Consider the following 13,376-nt stretch of genomic DNA (forward strand, 5'->3'; position numbering starts at 1 on the left):
GAGATAGTGATATAGACTCCCACACGCACCCAAACCGGGATCTACCCAGCAACCCCAGTCTGGGGCCAATGCTCAAATCAACCAAGCTATTTTTAACACCTGAGGCTAACACATTTGGACCAACCAAGCTATCCTTAGCACCTGGGCTGACACTCGAACCAGTTGAGCCATTGGCTGTGGCAGGGGAAGAGGGAAAGAAAAGGTATAGGGAGAGGAAGAGAAACAGATGGTCACTTCTCTTGTGTGCTTTGCCTGGGAATTGAACCAGGACATCCATATGCCGGATCAATGCTCTATCCACTGAACCAACTGGCCAGGGCCCCAACAATGATTCTTAAATAATTCTCTCACTGATACTTATGGTATAGTCTTAAAATTGATTAATATTTACCTTTTCTGAGTAGTATAAAATTTAAATATGCTTATGTAAAATGTTTAAACTTTTAGATTTTAGAGCTACTGTTATTACATATTAACAAGTACCAAATTAATGTTAATGCAAAAAACTACATTGATCTTGCTAAGATTTTTTATAGATAATAGGCTTGTGGTTATGATTTTCATGCATATATGTTGCATAGATATATATGCAATTCCATAATCTAGTAGTATTTTTTTCTAGTTCTTACAATAATGTTAAGTACATTATCATTTAAGGGGTCCATAAAAAGCATCCTCATTTGTTTGTACATTGCCAGTTAAACAATTATGCATACCATATCCCAAAGAAGATACTGTTTTAAAAGATTATCAAACATGTGTTGTTAATAGTAAGATTATGGTAAGAATTTCTATTAGAAGTTCTCATCTTATGAAAGACCACGTCCATTTATATATTAATTTTTCATATTTTATTCCTATAAGTCAAGACTAGATATGCTATTATTTAAGTTTCTTTATGGAAAAGGAAAAGAATATTGATAATACTCATTTCATTTTGTATTCTTTCATTTTATTTCACAAAAATAACTGTCCTCGTTTGTAGTGGAGCCAGGATTAGATCCCAGGCTGCCTGACTTCACGGTCTATCCTCACAGTCAACTTACTATTCTGTTTATCTCCCTTTCACTCCGCTTAGAGGGCATGTATTGGTTGCATTCAAAGTATTCTTTACTTAGAACCTATAGATTTTGAAAATGAGGCCTTTTTGTTTTGAATAAGTCAACATTGTGCTATTTCTTCAGCAATGTTCTCCTTTGCTTTTTATGTTGTGAAAAGATAGCTATTTCCATAGTGTTCATAAGCATCTTCTTTGTCTTCCATTCAAACATTTGAAATTTACACAGTAGAGTGAACTAACCTCTGAACTGTTTGTGACTATATATATCTATAAAAGAATATGCAGGAAACAGTTTATTGTTAATATCCCCAGTATTTACTGCCCCATTATTCTACAATTTGAAGAGGCAACGTAGCATACTTCCCTCAGCATCTAGAATTACATGACTTGATTTCTAATTTTGGCTTTTTGACTAATTAGCTTTATAATAATAGGCAAATTACTTCTTGAAGCCCTGGTTCTTTCATTTATAAATAAGGTTCATAAGATTGTTATAAGGATTGAATCCATTTATGTTGTTTTCCTTGCTAAATCTTAGCAGTAATTATTATAATAGTTAGTAGTAATAGTGATGTTTGTCTCGGCACCACTGCCCCAAATAATACTTTATATTTGCTTGGTTATGTTTCTCAAATGATTATTTATTATAGCTATCCTCCCAAAATATGATAACTTTCTTTTCTCTGTTCTATTTCACAGTCTCTATTCTCTTACACTATAAAACTTCCAAGCCAGTTTTATTCTGTGCTCACTTTCCTCTTTTGAAAACTACTCTCAGCCTCCCTTACATTTGTCTGTTATTGCATACTGGAGATTTCAAGAACTCTCATCAGTCAGTGAAGACAGCTCTTCCCATTGGCAGGCTGTGAGTTCTCTAGCTCTCCTCACACTTCTTTCTCGGTCAGAAATCTGTACACAGCAGACTTTCTTGAAAACCCCATAAGCTCTCATCTGTAAAAACACTTTAAATTCTAAAAGGTGGATACTTTTTAAATGCACATTTTATTATTCTTTTTAATGAATTTCATTTACAGTCCTTGAATTGTGTTCTAAAATAAAATAATTTTTATCTCTTTATTTAAAAAAGATCTAACATTTCTAAAGAAATGAGTTTAAGATGCAGGAAGTTTTGGTTTTACTATGAACTGACATATATTAGGGCTTATATGTATACTATATGTATATTACATATAAATAAAAATAAAAGGTCAGACTTGTAGTTCTGAGGTTGCAGACATGTATAAGGTAGAATATAGCTTTTCAAAGGCATTGAATTTGTAGGGCCAAACAACTCTGTGTTACATAAAAGGACTGAGAAAGTGTTTCTTATTCTGCTGTCATACTTGGAACTCTGCCGTGAATGATCATTTCAGAAACATAAGCTTACCTAAGGATGGCAACGTGATTCAGTTGCCAGGCAATCGTATATTTTCACACTTAGGAAGCAGAGGTAGCTTCTGGTAATATTTTTATTATTGCTCTGGCAGCCTTTTGTTTCATTGGCTCAGTCATGGAATAGCTCATTATTCAGACTTTTGAATGTTATTGCAGAGGAGTTTATTAAGAAGTTTGATACATCATATAACTACAATGCAATACTTTCAATCTCAGTATGACAGTAAAGATGCAATCTTTTACATTGCCTGTGTCTGAAATACTGTTAGAAATGAAACACTTAGAAAAGCCTAGAGGCTATTTTGATCTGTTTTTATGTTCGTATACATGCCCTTGTCTAGTTTCTAGGACAGGAGCTTTATCTGTAATCTTTTTATTCCTAACACCTAGCAAAGTGATACATGCTAGATGGTTGTAAAGGCTTTTGAGAAGAATAAAGTAACTTAACAGAGTAGTGATAATACCTGTATATATATATATATATATAATATATATAAATATATATATATAAATAAAAGATTTGGAACAAGATCACAAAATACATCAAGACAAATTCTTGAAGTAAGGGATGTTCCTTTATATCTTGTTTCTAAATTTTTTTAGAATAAACATAGAATAGTGAGTTAAAACTGAAGAGAATTTGGGCTCTGGCCAGGTGGTTCAGTAGATAAAGCATCATCCTGGTACACTGAGGTCATGGGTTCAATGAATCAATCAGTGAATGCACAACTAAATGGGATAGAAGGTTGATGCTTCTCCCTATCCCCCTCTCTCCCCCTCCCCTTCCCCTTTCCTCTTTCCCCCACCCTTTTCTTCCTTTCCCTTCTCCCCCTTTTCTCATTTCCCCATCTCCCCCTCTCCCTCTCTCCCCCTCTACCTCTCTCTCCCTCTCTCCTGCTCCCTCTCTCTGGTTTCCCCCTTTCCCTCTCTCCCCCTCTCCCTGTCTCCCCCTCTCTCCCCCTCTCTCCCCCTCTCTCCCCCTCTCTCCCTCTCCCTCTCTCCCTCTCTCCCTCTCTCCTTCTCTTCCTCTCTCCTTATCTCCCTGTCTCCCTCCCCCCTTTCTCTCTGTCTCCCTCCCCCCTTCCTCTCTCTCTCACTCTCACAAATCAATGGAAAAAAATTGTTTTAAAAAAGTCAAAGAGAATTTTGAACCACTGATGAGGATTAAATGGTAAAAAATATTTTGCTACTCAAAAGCCATGGAATTCTAATGGTAATAAAGGAGATCAAGACACCTTACAAGAAAACTAAATTGGCCTGACCTGTGGTGGCGCAGTGGATAAAGCGTCGACCTGGAAATGCTGAGGTTGCCGGCCCGAAACCCTGGGCTTGCCTGGTCGAGGCACATATGGGAGTTGATGCTTCCTGCTCCTCCCCCACTTCTCTCTCTCTGTCTCTCCTCTCTCTCTCTCTCTCTCTCTCTCTCTCCCTCTCCACTCTAAAATGAATAAATAAAAAATAAATAAAAATTTATAAAACTGTGAAAAAAAGAAAACTAAATTCATTTCTTCCTCCACTCTACTATCCCTTTAATTTCCTCTCTGCTCAGTGGTCCTGTCTTGGGAGATCCCATGACTGACTACCTACTAGTTCAGTGCTTCACTAGAAGAACTCAAAGCTAAGATTTATTGCAGCAAAGGATACAGTCCAGGGGCAGCAAGAAGATACCCATCAGTAAAGAGATCATGTACAGGCTCCCAAGTAATTCCTCTTTTTCTGCTATAGTCACACCAGATGAACTTTTCTCTCTACCTGTGAACTTCACGGGTACATGTGAACTATCTTTACCCCAAGAAGGTGGCTTGAGTGTTAGAGTTCATAGCTCTCAATTTGCTGATCACATAGGCAGCACATACCTGCTTTGTGACCAGCCAAGGGGTAAACACATGTCAAATACCAGGTACACATCAGAAATCTTCATGTTTACTTTATATTTGCTGTTATCCTGGTTTATCTTGGTTCCCGGCTTTGGGTGTATAGAATAGCATATTACCCAGTAACTGTGAATGCCTTAATTCACATTCTTGTATTTCTCATCTGAATTAATGCATTTTTATGTAATTGCCTCTCTCACCTCTCTTGCCATTCATCCTCTCTAGTAGTGAGTTCAAATTGACTTTTCTACCCAATTCTCCCCTTTAAATGAATGAATGAATGAATGAATGAATGAGTGAATGAATGAGTGAATGGAGCCTGACCTGTGGTGAAGCAGTGGATAAAGCCCCAACCTGGAACGCTGAATTCCCCAGTTCCAGACCCTAGGCTTGCCTGGTCAAGGCACATACGACAAGTGACTACTACCTTCCTGCTCCTGTCCCCTGTTCTCACTCTCTCCTCTATTTCTTAAAAAACAAAGACAAAAAAATAGTAATAACCCTTTTAAAAATAAATAAATAAAATGAAGAGGGAGGAAGATGTTTTTGTGTTAGGAAGACATAAGAGGATAAAGAAGAAACTAAAAATTACCTATGAGCTTGGTATGAGATAGGAAAGTGCTGGTTTTTCTAACAAAATTTCCAGTCAGAAAAATGGATAATTTTAGTGTCTATTGGATTAGTTAAGAGATTTATTAAAACTACCATTTTTATTACAATGTCATATTTCTATAGATAAAAACTGTGGTAGGTTTTGTGCAGGTATTTTCAGAAATAGAATTTATTTAGAATGCTTTTATGCTAAAGTAGGATTTAGTGAGTAGCCACTTAAGAACAGTGAGTAAAATCCATAGTTTTTCCATGAATGAGATAAGAGGCGGTGATTAAGGTGAACAGTCTCATGAAAGAGGTTATCTGTGTGAATATCTGTGTTGAGCTGTTTTACTACAGAATTACTGGGAATTATGGCCTTCGTTGTTAGTTTTTCTTCTGTGTATTCCCTGAAATCTTAATCTTTCCTGCTATATTTATATTTGAACAAGCAATTACTGATGCAAATGGGATTATGACTTGTAGAAGACAGTAGAACAGCCAGAGCCAGATGGCCTGTTACAGAACACATCTTGTTTCAGCATAAACATTCTGAAGGTATTTCTAGGCAAAGGGAATATGTTGCTCTTTTAAGAAGCTTGCTTTTTGTTTTCTTTGAAGTGTTTGTAACTGTTAAAGCCTTAACTATTTCAGCCAATAGTAAGCAATTACAGCAGTTTCATCAGAAAGAATTGTATTATCTCCTTGAAAAAAATTTAAATGTGACATAAACATCCTTTTCTTTTTATCTTTTATGTGAAATAGAACATATTTATACTTACTAAAAAGTGTATGAAACATAAAAATGTTTTAATATGCATAATTAACACCCACACTTTAGAGTCCCGTCCACCCCCATTTTCATTTTTTCAATGAGATGCTGCCCTTGCCTGATTGATTACCATCCTGACTTTCTTGATGATCACTTACCTGCTGTAACCACTTCAATGGGCATCCATTTAGGATCATTTCGTTTACTCAGTTTTGATCTTTAAATGAATAAAGTTATACATTACGTATGTCTTTTGTCTAGCTTGTTTTGCTCATTATTTTTGGTATGCATGTTATATCTAGATTCAGTTTATTCATGTTGTTGTTGTAAACCATGCCATTGATGAATATATCACAATGTATCTTGTCTGTTCTTGATGAACATTTTGTGTTCTCCAGTTTAAGGCTATTATTCCTAATTTTGTTAGTAGTGTTTTGTACATGTGCCCTGGTGCATATATATGTGGGGTATATACTTACAACAGAGTTGCAGGCCTTCCAGTATACATACCATCAGATTTCCTAGATAGTGCCAGACTATTTTCCAAAGTGATTTTTACCAACTTATGCTTATAGTATGTATAGTTCTATTGTCTACCTTAAAAAAAATATTTTTCCAATTGACCGTTTAGCGGTATCTCATTGCAATTTAAATTTGTATTTCTGTGATTGGTAATGAGGCTCATCATCTTTTCATGTAATTATTGGCTATTTGTATTTCCTTTTCTGTGAAATACCTTTTGCTCAGGTTTCCTTTGAGGTGGTTCTTTTTCTATATTTGTTTGTAGGCAATCTTTATGTTTTTACATTTTAGTTGTTTATAGGTTTTATGTAATATAAAAGTCTTCTCTCATTCCTGCTTGCCATTTCATTGTCTTTGTAGTGTTCTTTGATGTACTAAAATTCTCAATTTTCATGTAGCAACATTCTTGTTTACAGTTGCTGCTATTTGTGAGTTGAGTAAGAAACCTTTGGAAATATGTATTCTCTTGTAAGTTCTTTATAGTTATAGTGTATGTTTTACATTTAGGTCTGTAATCTACTGGGCATTATTGTTTGTGATATAGGTCAGGTTCTTTTTTTTTCTTTTGTTTTTGTTTCTGGTTTTTTGTTTTGTTTTGTATTTACAGAGAGAGAGAGACAGAGAGAGGGATAGACAGGGACAGACAAACAGGAACGAAGAGAGATGAGAAGCATCAATCATTAGTTTTTCGTTGCGACACCTTAGTTGTTCATTGATTGCTTTCTCATATGTGCCTTGACTGCGGGCCTTCAGCAGACCAAGTAATCTCTTGCTCAAGCCAGCGACCTTGGGTCCAAGCTGGTGAGCTTTGCTCAAACCAGATGAGCCCGTGCTCAAGCTGGCGACCTTGGGTCTCGAATCTGGGTCCTCCACATCCAGTCTGATGCTCCACCCACTGCGCCACCACCTGGTCAGGCTGTTTCTGTTTTTGTTTTGAGAGGAGGGGAGATAGACTCCTGCATGTGCCCTGACCAGATCCACCTGGCAACCCCATCTGGGTCTGATGCTCAAATCAACTGTGAGCTATTCTCAGTGCCTGAGACCAATGCTCAGACCAACTGAGCTATTCTCAGCGCCTGTAGCCAGTGTGCTTGAACTAATTGAGCCATTTCAGTCGAGTTAGAAGAGAGAGAGAGAGAAGGGTGAGGGGGAGGATGGAGAAGCAGATGGTTGCTTCTCCTATGTGCCCTGACTAGGAATGAAACCCAGGACATCCACACGCTGGGCTGATGCTCTACCACTAAGCCAACCGGCCAGGGCTAATGAATGCTTTTTATTATGTAAATAATACTTTCATGAAGTTGAGGGAAAAAAATTCTTTGTTGTTAATAGAAAAAAATTTTTTTTAATTCAGATATACATCCTCTGAGGATTGAGAATTTATTTATTTAAGTAACTATAAATTTAGCAGTTTGCTGTTAGCATTTTGAAATTACCTCTTTAATTGTATTTTTTTTAATTACAAAAAAGGGGGCACAAAGTATGTGCTAATCTTAGGATCAAGCGTAAAAAATATTTAATGAATGTCATTGGACAAAGTTAAATAATTTATATTTTTAATTTTTTTATTTATTGATATTAGAGAGAGGAATGGGGAGAGTGATAGAGACAGAAATGGAGAGGGAAAAGGGTCAATTTTTTGTTCTACATATTTATGCATTCATTGATTGATTCTTGTATGTGCCCTGACCAGGGATCAAACCAGCAACCTTGGTGTATCTGGATGATGCTCTAACCAACTGAGCTACCTGGCCAGGACCAAAGTTAAATAATTAATAATTGGAGCACAATTTCAAGTTTTGTACAACACATATCATTTTGTTATTCAGTATACTATCATTACCATTATATAGTGCTTATGTATATATTTAGCTTCCACAAATATTTGATCCTCAAAATAGGCTGTGACATGGATACAGCAGATATTATTATTCTCTTTTACACATGAATGCATAGGCTGGGTGAGATTAGTGTAATTTGGTGAAGCTCACATAGCTGACAAGTAGTAGAGAATCTGTAAGTCAAAGTGAGAGTTTCTGGCTTCTAATTATCTTTCCAGTGCAACACACTTCCCTTTAAAACATACTTTCACTGGTTAGTCTATTTCCACCCCTCCCTGAAAAAAGAAAGACTTAGTGACTTTATTGACATGTATTTATGATAAAAAGCTTCAGGATGAAGCTTTAAATATTGCTTCAGTGTCTTGAAATGTTAATTATAAATAATGTTGGACATTCATGAAGTGACCAAAAAGTAATTTATGTGCCCAGAAAATAAATAAAATTTTAATATATTTTCTGTTCTACAAAATAATGTGAACAGTCAAAAAATTATGTAATTTGACTAGTTTTCAGAATCTATTTAACATACTAATTTAATTTGTTATGATAAATTTCAGACTAAATAAACTTGAAGATACTATCATACTAATTAAAGGAAAAATTGAAGAGGTGCATCTTCCTGTAGAAAAGGTGGATATTATTATATCCGAGTGGATGGTAAGTATTTGTAGAAAACACAACTTTTATTGGTTTATAAAAAAACAGTGAATAAGGAAATAGTTTTTCTGCATTTAATTATATTTCATAAATAGCAGAATGGTGGCATTATTTTAAAAACAATTTTTCTACGGTACTTGATTCTGAAATAGCACTTCTTTACTGGCTATTTATTTTTTAAAAGAAATAAATTAACTTTCTCTACTTTTAAAATCATAATAAAGAATCATATATAATCTTTCTACTTTCTAAATTGTAGATACCTCAGTATGTTTGCCTAAAGACTGCCAAGGACTAGTAAGGACTTTTTAGAACCGTTTTGTCAAAATTAACATGATGTTGCTTTTATTGATATCATACTGAATGTCCTATTTTCCAGATCTGTTAGGCCATGTTATCAGTGTCTTTTATCAAAAAAGTAGAATTTATTAGCATAATTAAAATAATAAAGTTAAGGTGCATTATGTAACTTTATAATCTACTTTTGAAATCATAATTCAAAGCAGAATATTTATTTTTAAATGTGAAGTAAAATTAATGGTATTTGACAACTGAGTTGACTTGATATGCCAGTTGGATAAAGACAAAGTAGATAGTATTTTTAGAAAGACAATTTTTTTTTTTTTTTTTTTGTATTTTTCTGAAGCTGGAAACGGAGAGAGACAGTCAGACAGACTTCCGCATGGGCCCGACTGGGATCCACCCGGCACGCCCACCAGGGGCGATGCTCTGCCCACCAGGGGGCGATGCTCTGCCCCTCCAGGACGTCGCTGTGCCGCGACCAGAGCCACTCTAGCGCCTAGGGCAGAGGCCAAAGAGCCATCCCCAGCACCCGGGCCATCTTTGCTCCAATGGAGCCTTGGCTGTGGGAGGGGAAGAGAGAGACAGAGAGGAAGGAGGGAGGGGGGTGGAGAAGCAAATGGGCGCTTCTCCTATGTGCCCTGGCCGGGAATCGAACCCGGGTCCCCCGCACTCCAGGCCGACGCTCTACCGCTGAGCCAACCGACCAGGGTGACAAATTTTTTTTTATTGCACTTCAGTTTATTGTGCTTCGTAGGTGTTGTGGGTTTTTTTTTTAATGATTTTAATTTGTGTTCACATAGATTCAAGTGTCCCACCAAATATATCTCCTGCCTCCCCCAGAAAGATAATTTTTTAACCATTTGGAAAGTTTTAAACTTTCTTTTTTAAAACTAAATAAATTTATCAAAAATTTGAAAAAAAGTCAGGTCCTGGCCAGTTGGCTCAGTGATAGAGTGTCAGCCCTGTGTGCGGATGTCCTGGGTTCGATTCCCAGTCAGGGCACACAGGAGAAGTGAGCATCTGCTTCTCCACTGCTCCCTTTCTCCTCCCCTCTCTCTCTCCCTCCCTGTCCCCCTCCCTTTCTCTTCTCTCACTCTCATTTGCTTCCTCTCCCTAATTACTTCATGAATTTTATTTTATGTTTTTACATTTTATTTGTTTGAATCAGGGTCTGAGTTGTATCTACGTATTGCATGTGATTAATTTGTTTTATAAATATTTACTTGAAGCTTTTTATTTTTAGTTTTTGGTTTCTTTTAAATGTCAGTTATGGCCTGACCAGGAGGTGGCGCAGTGGATAGAGCATTGGACTGGGATGCTGGAGGACCAGGTTCGAGACCCTGAGGTTGCCAGCTTGCATGCGGGCTCATCTGGCTTGAGCAAAATAAAAAATGCTCACCAGCTTAGACCCAAGGTCGCTGGCTCAAGCAAGGGGTCACTCGGTCTGCTGAAGGCCCGCGGTCAAGGCACATATGAGAAAGCAATCAATGAACAACTAAGGTGTCAAAACGAAAAACTGATGATTGATGCTTCTCATCTCTCTCTGTTCCTGTCTGTCTGTCCCTATCTATCCCTCTCTCTGACTCTCTCTCTCTGTATAAGAAAAAGTTAAAAAAAATAAAATAAATAAATGTCAGTTATGTATGTATTTATGTTTTCACTCTTATGTTATATGGTTAGCATACTCTATGTCAGGGGTCGGGAACCTATGGCTCGTGAGCCAGATGTGGCTCTTTTGATGGCTGCATCTGGCTCACAGACAGATCTTTAATAAAAAAAAATAATAACGTTAAAAATATAAAACATTCTCATGTATTACAATCCATTCATTTCCTACCGCTCATGTTCATGGTTGCGGGTGGCTGGAGCCAATCACAGCTGTCCTCCGGGACAACACCAAATTTTTTTTTGGATAATGCGTAACGTACTCAGGTCATTGTATGGCTCTTACGGAATTACATTTTAAAATATGTGGCGTTCATGGCTCTCTCAGCCAAAAAGGTTCCCGACCCCTGATCTATGTGTTGTTCTGCACTTTCCTTTTTAAAATATAAAATTTCATCTAGGTAATCACTCTAGCAGGTGTCTCAAACTCAACTCAGCATGTGGGTCCCAGAGCAAGATCACAGCCATTCGGCGGGCCGCACTAGGTCTACAAAAGGCAACTGTTATGCAACACTTTTCAGTGTCACAAAACAACCAGAAACTGTAGTTCGTGAATTAGTCTGCGGGCCGCACAAAATTGTTCGGCGGGCCGCGAGTTTGAGACCCCTTCTCTAGAGGGACTCATTTTTTTTCTTCTGTGACTGTGAAATACTCTATTGTATAGATAAATATAATATGTCCAAACTACCACTCATTTAACTCTTTGAGTAGTGAGTTTTTTTCATGCTCACTGACCCCTGGGAGTGAGTTTTTTTCAAAAAATGAAATTAGTTTCAGTTCCAATTTTATTAACTTAAAATCATGTTTGTTTGATAACCAATTTATGGAAACAAGAAGAACATACCTTTGCTTCTTTTTAATGTTGCCTTAAACATGTACGATCATACTCTGAATGGTCAGGAGGCACAAGGACGTACATGAACATTTGTACTACTCAAAGGGTTAAATTTCTTTCATTCTTTTGCTATTGCAAATAATACTATATTGGATATTCTTGTGCATATGTCATTTCATTTCACATTGCTAGAGGTGCAGTTGATGGGTCAAAGGGCTAATACATGTGCAGTTTTAGTTATTGCCAATTTCTCAATATTGACCTTACTATTCTGCTTCCTTACTAACAGTGGTATGAAAATACCTGTTTTTTCACAGTCTTTCCAACAGACTGTGTTGCAGAATCACTCTTAAATTATTGGGTTGAGGTTTTTGCTGCTACTAGGCGTTGGAATGGAAGCCTGTGTTTGACTAGTCAGCATCAAAGTTCTAAACTGAGTTGACTGGAAAAGGGAAGGTTGGTTGGCTGTGAATAAGGTTTTAAATCACATTTACTCTATAGATACATTTGGTTGTCTCTGCTGTGTTATTTGGAACAATTTTCTCTTATATTCCTCACCTTGACTGGACCATCAATTTTGTCTCCTGTTTTCCTATGTTCATTCACCAGATTTAGCAAATACCCTCAAGGAGAAAGCCAGCTTACTGACATCTAATAAGATGTTCTTTTTTTTTTCTAGCGTATTTGTTGTATTTAGAGGATCATTAGCTCCTAAAATGCATTTTGCTAGAAATGGAATAGGATCTTGTTTTTTAAATTCTGAATCATACTGTTAGTAGTGTTCATCTTTTCTGTATCCTAAAAAGTCTATAATTTATAAGCATTATAGAATCACTCTGTTTTATCTGGGTACCTTAACATAATTTGCTTAAATAAAAGTGCTAGCTAGTAATTTAATTGTATTTTTAAGAGTAGAATATCCAGTTATAATTAATGATATTTTGTCAACCACTGTGGGATTTGGGGATATTGTTTTAGAAAAACATTCATCTTCTCTCCTTATCCTTGGAAACTGATTCTGGAGGTCCACATATGCATTTTGAAAGATCTTGAGGTGATATCCATATATTTATTTATTTATCTTTCTATCTATCTATTCAATAGACTTGCTTTTTGGACTGTTTGCTGTAGTTTGGGGAGAAGGGCAATTTGACTGTCAGTCTTTTGATGATTAAGTGACAGTGCCATCTAGTGGAGGAAAGACGTTTAAACTAATAAAAGTTTTTCAAACAGTTGGAAGATTGTGCAGAGGAAGTTAGCTGTTGTTCTGAGTTCTGTTCTCCACAAGTCCGCACCTTGAGAAGTGAGAACTACATGTTGTACGGTATGAAAAGAGGAAAAGGAAGTAGTCATGCAGGACAGTAGCAAGCACATAATAGGTGCCTAATAAGTTGCAGTTATTACCATTATTCTCATTCTTCTTGCATGGAAGGTAGTGGTCAAGTGAAATAATAATGAAATAGGAGCTGGTCTGATGAATATTTGTGATATACATATAAAGTTTATTGTTTTTTGACTATGTAATAATATATATTGAAGTTACAAATTTTATCCCTCCCTTGTCTTTACCATACCAGTGAGGACCTGCCCTGACTTCCCTCAACAAAATCTGTCACCAGTTTCTAGTATGTCCTTCCTGAAATATTTTAATCTATTATAAACATGTATGTGTCTTCCCACTACTTGGCACTCTCATTCATTTAACAGATATTGCTGCTGAGCACTGTTCTAGGCAGGATATAGTAGTGAGCAAGATAGATTACAAACCTCCCCATGCCGTTTAGCATAGGTAAGCATATTCTACATATTTTTCTATACCTTGCTTTCTCCACCACTTTTAAACCAATAAATTTCCCTTTAT

The 13,376-nt window shown here is 36.6% G+C and overlaps 1 protein-coding gene across 3 annotated transcripts in view; it reads left to right on the top strand.

The window, feature by feature from the left end:
- The window catches only part of PRMT3 (protein arginine methyltransferase 3), a 94,691-nt gene that overhangs the window by 23,616 nt on the left and 57,699 nt on the right, over positions 1-13,376 (top strand). For all 3 annotated transcript variants that reach the window (XM_066251130.1, XM_066251132.1, XM_066251131.1), the window contains one exon: positions 8,613-8,712. In XM_066251130.1, the coding sequence (XP_066107227.1) occupies positions 8,613-8,712 (100 nt within the window). The remainder of the gene's footprint in view (positions 1-8,612; positions 8,713-13,376) is intronic.

The sequence above is a fragment of the Saccopteryx bilineata genome, chromosome 1, assembly GCF_036850765.1.
Source record: "Saccopteryx bilineata isolate mSacBil1 chromosome 1, mSacBil1_pri_phased_curated, whole genome shotgun sequence".
In the NCBI taxonomy this organism is placed as follows: Eukaryota; Metazoa; Chordata; class Mammalia; order Chiroptera; family Emballonuridae; genus Saccopteryx; species Saccopteryx bilineata.